General features: G+C 32.4%; 1 protein-coding gene across 1 annotated transcript; it reads right to left on the reverse strand.

The window, feature by feature from the left end:
* Positions 1-1,662: 1,662 nt before the first annotated feature.
* Positions 1,663-2,043, reverse strand: LOC110892994. The gene has a single exon (XM_022140120.1). The coding sequence runs from the start codon at positions 2,041-2,043 to the stop codon at positions 1,663-1,665; it is 381 nt and encodes a 126-aa protein (XP_021995812.1).
* Between the last annotated feature and the right edge of the window lie 6,812 nt (positions 2,044-8,855).

Here is an 8,855-nt window from a genome sequence, read left to right on the forward strand (position 1 = left end):
CAAGAAATTTAGTTGTTTTCTGACATGCTGACAATCTATCATCCAGACTTTTGACATTATTTTTCAAAGTTTCATAAGCTTCTTTTACCGTGTGATATGAGAATTTCATTCCATCATATTTTTTTTGCAACTCTTGAATAGTTTTATCTTTTTGACCACATTCGTTGCAATCATCTAAACATTTTTGTTTCAAAATTTTGTTTTCTTTTTCAAGATTTTCACATTTCTGTGTTAACTCCTTTTGTTTTTCTTTTAAAAACTTTTCATTTTCAAGCATTTCGTTACATTTTTCTTTAAAAGTACGTTCTATTTTAGTAAATTCAATGTCTCTGGATCTTAGATTGTTATCCTTTTCAGTACAAGCACTGCACGTTTTCATGCATTTCTTGCACTGTTGATCAGTTTTATGTTCAATTTCATCAATTTTATCAGTTGATTCAGCATTATCAGAAGACTTAGTAGTTTCAGTTTGAATTGTTACCTCAATGTGATCTTCTTTGGTGTGTCGTCAGTTGTCTTCTTCAGAATTTCATCTGTCAGCTTCTTGCTTTCATCAACAATCTCCTCTACCGTCTTCTTTTTCTTCTCTAGACTGGCATATATCACCTTCTTTACGCCCTCATCTACCTTCTGTCTGTAATTCGGAATCTCTTCAAGCCCTTTACACCCGACTCTCACAGTTGGAATAGCAGCAACAAGTGCTTCAAAATCTACTTTGTAAGGATCAACTGTTGGGATTCATTTAGGATCAACAAAACATTCTTTCTCTTCACTCCATCTATTTACCCGCCGTGCTTTTGTGTAAGCCTTATACACGTCACTCAAATACATTCGAGCATGATTTTCTTCTCGGCTTTCTTTGAATTCAGTAACCAACGCCTTTTTCTCTCTTTTCTCTTCCTTTATGTATTTACTCCAGTCAAACCCTTCTTTTTCGTCGTCATGAATTGTTATACAAGCCTGCTTCCTCTCTTTTGATGACCTTTCTTCAATTTGCTTTTGGTTTGTTCTTGACGGCTGCTCGTTGTTGTGATGATAGATGGCCTTTTTGTAGTAATCTTCATGAAAAGGATTCACGCTATCATTAGCTTGATGGTTTGTGCATTCTCATTTGAAGTGTCCCTTCTGTTTGCACTTGAAACAAGTGACTTTTGTTTTGTCGAATCCCAGCTTCATATCGGGACCTTCCAGATACTTTCTCCCAGTGATCTCCATGAAACGTTGAGCTCTCCTGAGAACGCTCGCCATACACCAGCGAATATCCATTTGCTCCATCTCTTCTGGATCTACCTGATCGTAGTCTTCCTTTGTCATGTTTGGATTGCCTATCTTCCCTGCGATCAGACCTTCATAAGATTCCAGAACAGAAGCTAAGAAACTCATGTGCTGTTTAGCGAAATCAGTATTCAAATTCGGAGAATCTTTCCAGTTCTGACTCGGATTGGATTTGGATGATGAAGATGATGAATGATATCCCGAATCATAACTCAGAGATTTGTTGTTTGATGAATCACCAACATTGTCAGTACTAAAGGATGTACCAACCTTCGGTGATTGATTTTTCAGCAACATGCTTCTTCGGTAATACAAATAAACATTCTGTTGGTAACTTGAACTGGACATTTTGTTTTGTTTCTGTAACACCAAATCATGTCCCTCAAGTTATTCAATTAAACCATCCAATGTTATCTCATCAAACTTTGCATCATTCTTCAGAACAATCACAAACGTTTTCCAGTCATCAACTTGCGGTAATGCCTCGACGAGTTTATCAACAATCTCTTCTCTATCTTTGTGGATTCCAAACCTTTCTAACTCGATCTTCAGATGACAAAATCTTTCAATCATTTGTCTGACAGTTTCTCCTTTCATACATCCGAACAGATCAAATTCCTTTTTTAGCAGAGAGATTTTGTTTTTCTTGATGTCTTTACCGCCTTCGGCTTTTAGTTTCAATGCTTCCCACATCGACTTAGAAGTTTCAGCATGTTGAAGTAAAAACAAGATATCCTCTCTAACAGATTGTTGTAATAATGTTACCATTTTTAGTTCGTTAGAGTGATTTTTCTTATCTTTTTCAGAAAATTGTTTAACTTCAAGCAATTCATTTTTATCGCGACTGGTTTTTCATATCCAAAACTTAACATCACCCAACTCTCATAAGCATGAGCCTGCACCCAGTTTTCAAATCTGGTGCTCCACCAATGGTAGTCTTCGATATTCATTAGTTTCGGTGGTCGTTGATGATTTCCGTACACGCTATCATACTTCAAACTATCAGAAATAACGTTTGAAACGTTTTTATCCCAGGTGTTGCTTCAGTTGTTGTTTCGGACGTGAATGCGTTGTAAAACGTATTGTAGAACTCTTTGCCCATGCTTGGTATCTTCGAATCTTCGTAAATCCGTTGATTATCGTCTCTTGATTATCACCTTCGACAAAAGTTTCTCTCTCTAGGATCTTCAAAGCTCTAAGGTTGTAAAAGTTCTAAAACTCTATCCTAAGGCTTCTATTTATAGGCAAAGCATTAAGGAAGTTCTCCTTAATTACAAGAATGCCACCTTGCTACTAAAATGACTTTCCCCTATATTTTGCAATATAAAACCTTGTTTCATTCAATTTTCTGCTATGATTCGGGATTGACGGAAGTGATAGACATTATGCACTCACACTAATGCATGAGCTCTAATTCTTGATCATCTAAGCTTTCTTAACAAGCGGTAAGTCGAATTTTATGATTTGATGATTATGAAGAAAATGAGTTTTAACCAATCTTGGAGTTTATATGAAAAACTGAATGATTGTAAGTTAGATTCTCACTATAGAACAATAAATATATTAGAAATTACTCATCTTGATGATGAATACTAAAAACCCACTTGTATGATAGTATAATGATGAATGATGAATATGTAGATGCAACAATAGGTGTAATGTTAAAGTATGAACTAGTATGAAATGGAGTTTTGGTTAGATAAATTGTTGTAGAATGAGAATTATGTGAATTAGCTTGATTTTTGATGATTTATAATATGAACTGGAAGGATTATGCTTTGAACACTTGTACATAATGCTTTGTCACACATGGCAAGTGTTTGATGAAATGTCTCAACTACAAATTCAGCATTTTTGATTTCGGACCCTATATGATAATCATGATTTGAACATGTAAATGACACTTGTGTTAATTTTATGATGTTTTATCCAAGAATATACATGTGAAGTAATCATGGAGTATGAAAACTTAATGTAAACGTTTATATATAGGGATAAAGGAGGAAGGTTCAAGTTACACAAAGCAACAAGGAAGTCAAGACCGAGGTACGTTATTGGTTCAATCTAAACCTTGTTAGTAGATTTGCTTATATATTAGTTGTAGAAACGATTATGTCTTTGTCTTGATAAGAATGAATTAAGCGAATTAAAATGTCAAGTTAGAAGAGAATTATGTTATTGACTCAATGTGAATAGGTCAAATAATTAGAATGCCATACTAGAGAAAGTTATGTTGTTGACTCGTTGGAACCAAGTCAAACAACTAGAATCCCAACGTTAAGAATGGATATAATATTGGCCATTACGAATGGGTCAAACAATTAGTATGTTAAGAAATAAGGAATGGTTATGAAAGTAACCCGTTGCGAGTGGGTTAATCAAAGTTGAATGTTATATGAAAGAGCGGTCAAGTGAATGACCCGTTATAAACGGGTCAAGCGAGAAAGAATGTTATATCCGAAATGGTGATATAAATCGAATTGGCAAATAATAATTAAGAAAGAATGACGAAAGAATAGATATGCAAACATGTTAATGGAATGTTCATCATGTTAATGGAATGTTCATGTTTGTTGGAAGTTAGTCTATTATTTTTATTTGTAATTGCATTGATTTGTGTTGATATGTTTGTAGGTAAGGCTCAACTTTAGATGCTTGCGACGCTCGGAACGAACACACTAGCACTTCATCCCCGCGATGCGCTCCCGATCTTTTTGTAGTAAATAGGTCGATTTTGTTGCTATAAAACTTTAAGTATGGTTAATATTAGTTAAAGACTTGTGCTTTTATATCTTTTGTACTTGTTGGATTTTTGTGTAATTATCTTAATTGGTTAACACGTTGTGTTTGAACGATGTTTTTCTTAAGAAATTGTAAAAGTTCAAATTGGTCGTAATTTTCGTTTGGTTAACCGAATTAACCTTTAAAAAGTTTGGGCGTTACACAATCATTTCTATATTATAGTCTCATTTTATAGAATATATGATCTTTACAAATTTTAATTTTTTTTAGAACGGAGACTTTCTTGTATTAGGCTTCCGCAGTGCTCTGTTGCCCTACTCCGGCCAGACTATGTTGTCTTAATCGGGACCACGCTGTCTTCAAAGTTTGGCTTGGGCGTTCCCCCGAGAAAGCATACCGCCGACTGCCACTTGACAGACGTTGTACCACCACAAGAGCTGAATTTTAATAAATTTTATAAATAATCCAAACATATCTGATTTGTTTTATAAAAAATAACATCTTTAGAAAACTATTTTGATTTTATAAAACGTGTTTTAGTGATATTTTTAACTTTGGAGTTTTATGTTAAAGTTAAACCATCTAATGTCAAATATTTTCTAAGCATTGAATTATTGTATTGTAAACCATCTAATGTCAAATATTTTCTAAAGTTAAACCATCTAATGTCAACTATTTTCTAAGCATTGAATTATTGTATACAACTTTCAATTAGCTCGAAAAAAATATTTTTACAAAGTTTCGTAATAATGTGCAAACACTAGTTTGAACCTGGTAAGTGATGCGGTACCTCGTCTTCATTGGAACTTCAATTTATTGACATCTTAGTATCTTCACTCTAGTGGCAAACGTATATCTTGATCCCCATGCACTTTTGCTTGAGATGAGTTACAATATTTGTACATATAGCTTAAGCTTCCGTTAAGTTTGCTAAACCGGTATTTTAACGGTACCGAGTTAGACTTATTGACAATGTTTTAAATACCGGTATTTTAATGGTACCGAGTTAGACTTAAAAATGGTTTAACCGGTTGAACCTGGTTGTACCGAGCGGTTCAACCGTGTTGACTAATTAACTCTATAAATCCATAAAATATAATTTCAACTCAAAAAATAATCCAAAATTACATCATTGTATAATAAAAATCATTATATAATAAAAAAATATTCCAAAAGTTAATCCATAATCAAAAAATTATCCAAAAGTTCATGAGTAAATGCACATTATATAGCAATTAGCTAACAATATAATATTTAACAACATGAATGATTGAACAAAAGTCAAAAGAAGGTAAACCTGGATGATCGGTTGAAGAACTTATTTGAAAAACCCAATGATTTTCTATCTTTGAGTAAGGAAGAAGTTTGATTGATGTGGATTGTCAATTGTGGGCGCTAAGTTTTACACTTTAACTAAGAAGGTAAAATAGTCATCTTTTTTAGGCATCTAAAAATTAAGAGAAATTGGCCTCTAATAATCCCATCTAAACCTTATTGGCCATTAATAATCCCACCTCAGAATATTCCCCCCACCAGTCCCACTTTTCACCTATTTTTCCTACAATGGTCCCCCGTTAAAAAATCTTAACGGAGTTAAGCTTTTTTTCCAAATTACAAACAGATTTTTAGGGCTTTTGATTAGAACGACGATACGAGTCCATTGATGTAAAACTTGCCTCGAAACGGTGCTCCAAACGATGAAAATGGCGCTTCAATTGTGGTGTTTAAATTTCCAATTACCCAAAATCAAGTCACTTGGAGCACCATTTCAAAGTAAGTTTTATATCAATGGACTCGTATCATCGTTCCGATCAAAAGCCCTAAAAAATCTGTTTGTAATTTGGAAAAAAGCTTAACTCCGTTAAGTTTTTTTAACGGGGGACCATTGTAGGAAAAATAGGTGAAAGGTGGGACTGGTGGAGGGAATATTCCGAGGTGGGATTATTAATGGCCAATAAGGTCTAGATGGGATTATTACAGGCCAATTCCCCAAAAATTAAAAGTTCAAAATTTTGACATTTGGCCCAGTATGAACCGGTACCGGTATGCCGGTTTAAACCGGTATAACCCAATTTACCGACGATACAACTTCTTTACTGTTTCCTTAGTTTACCGGTATGATTCGTGTCGGTCAAACATCCGGCACCCGATTTAACCGGTTCAACCGGCCAATTTAAACCAGTTTTTAAAACATTGTTTATTGAAATATCAGTTGTAGTAGCTCTACGATCTCCATTATTTGATGAAAGACTTTCTTTAAATAAACATGAATTATGAATTAGTTGTAGCACATGATTTGTTGAACGACTTTTACCTAATGTTTCTTTTCACTTTGTTGATATAAAAAGTTGCCGATATATAGAATAGAACATACTGATTGGATATTTTATTATAATCCAACCAATTAAAAATATAAAGAATAACGGATTTTAATAATCTTAACTATTAGTTGTTGGCCGACAACGGTTTTAATTTAAAAAATAACTAGCGGTGGTCCAACATTTTCACATATTGTAAACCAATAGACTTTTATTAACAGAACTTCAATTTTTTTGTCCACTTTTCCTTTTATGTTAGCAAAGGTCTATTGGTTTACAATATGTATCATAAACATTATTGTAATATATTAGACGTATCATTGTAATGAGTTGCACGCTCCTTTAAACGGAGTTAGGGGTTACTTTGTAATACATAGACCATTTAATCTTTTATAAATTAAACAAAATTTTAGAGAATACATGAATACATTTATAGATTTTATGTTATAGTTATTAGAAACATAAAGTATATTAAAGTAAAGTTAACTTACAAATTGTGTTTTACTAAGAAGAATAAGAATTCTTATGGACTATTACATTGTAATTATGGATGTATGAGATTGATTAGTGATACTTTCTAAATTGTGTTTTACTTTTAGCGATTGATTTAATGGTACAGATGTATAAATGTAATTTTGATGTGTTTTAAAGTCAGAAACTCACATGCAACTTTCTTCATCTTTTTTAAATGTTAATAATTTTTTATACGTAATTGTTTTTTTAAATTACATTATAATAACGAGTATTTATAATCTTTAATACGATTATCATATTAATATATAAAAATTACGTTTCAATTAAGTGTTTTTATTTTTTAATCCATGATGTTTTTGGTTATGTTTATTCGATAGTGTTTTATTTGTAGCAAGTATATGGTGTTTTATTTTGTATGTGACAAATGGTTTATTATGTACTATTTTATTAATAGCAGGTATAGTGTGTTTAATTTTTTGTTAACAAAGGGTAAATGGTGTTATATTTTGCATATAACAAATAATATATTTTGTTTACTTTGTATTAACACAATGTTTTTATCATAATTGAACAATTGTCTAATGTACTCTCAAACCCCTTACCCTTAATTTTAGTGATTGTTACACAATGTTTTTATTATAACTTCTTAGACTTTTTAAAAATTTAACCCTTTGTAGACGGACCCTTATCTATTGAAATATTAGGGATTAAGAAACTTGATGGATCCATTTTATATTATTAACGCCATGTGTAATGGACTTTATAGAGGTGTGAAGGAGCTTGATAACGCCTCCAACACCGTCCCCTGGGTGTTATATGGCATGAATAGGAAGAGACGTTTTTAATATAACGCCAAACGAGGAGAAAAAATTGGAAAGTAATGATTGAAAAGGTATTAAGGGGTGTTAACCGTTATACGTTTTTTAAGAAGTGTTATTATGTTGATATGGCGGAAAATGCCTCATATGAAACATTAACCATTACGGATGCTCTAAACATTTGCTATTTTAGATGCGATTAACTCCATATATTAGTTACAATATTACCACACGTCAACTTAACTATTAAATTGACGCAATCTTCCAATATTGGCCCTACACTTTTTTATAAAAAATTACAAATATGATTATAGAGAGAGAACATGGATCAAATAGCAAAGTTTCTTTTTTGGTATGAAGTGTAAGAACTAAGAAGTGATTTTGAACAATTGATCAAGGTCTTTCAATATTAAGACTGACACAATGATATTACAGCTAAAAATGGCCTACACGGCAAAAAAGGGAAAATTTTTTAGATAAAACTGCACAAAACAACCTGTATATTATACCTAAACTGCATTTTATACCTTTCACTATGAAATCAGGAAAACTCAACTTTTATGTTCATGTTTTGATACAGGAGTCAACCTTTAACACTAATTCTGTTTAATTTATTGGTTAAGTTACCTCAGAGGATATTATAGTCTTTTTAAAAGCTTATGTATTTTTCATTTTTTTTTCACCGGTCAACACCTAAAAGTCAAAATACTCAAAAACCCTTCACCCCCAATTTCCATTTACATCAAATCAAGTAATATTTTCCTGATTTATGGTTTTAGTCTTCATTTCTTCTTAAACGATGTTTATCAATTGAGATTTTGGGGTTTTATTGGTAATAATGGAAATTGGATCTCTAAACCCGACCCTTTAGAATCTTTTGGGTATCAAGCGTGTTCCTCCAACTCAATCCATGTCACACTCCAATCGATGACGGAAACATCGGAGTGAGACGAAATAGATTGTTCGAGACTTCATAACACTAACATTTGTGACAAGTATTTAAATAATAAATTTTATTTCATTTCTAAAGAGTCAACTACAAAGATTGAAATCAAATACAACAACTTGAAATAAAAGAAATATATTACAATAAGAATACAAAATTTAAAATGAGTATCTAGGCATCCTACTATGTTCCATGCATCATCAATATTATCATTAAACCTACAACATGTTTTAAAAAGCATAGTTCAATACAACGTATTGGCGAGTACACTAGTTTTAGACA

This window comes from Helianthus annuus, chromosome 12 (genome assembly GCF_002127325.2).
Source record: "Helianthus annuus cultivar XRQ/B chromosome 12, HanXRQr2.0-SUNRISE, whole genome shotgun sequence".
NCBI classification, from domain to species: domain Eukaryota; kingdom Viridiplantae; phylum Streptophyta; class Magnoliopsida; order Asterales; family Asteraceae; genus Helianthus; species Helianthus annuus.

Excerpts from the sequence above, each read along its gene's own strand:
- LOC110892994 (XM_022140120.1), bottom strand. The coding sequence starts at position 2,043 with ATGGTAACATTATTACAACAATCTGTTAGAGAGGATATCTTGTTTTTA.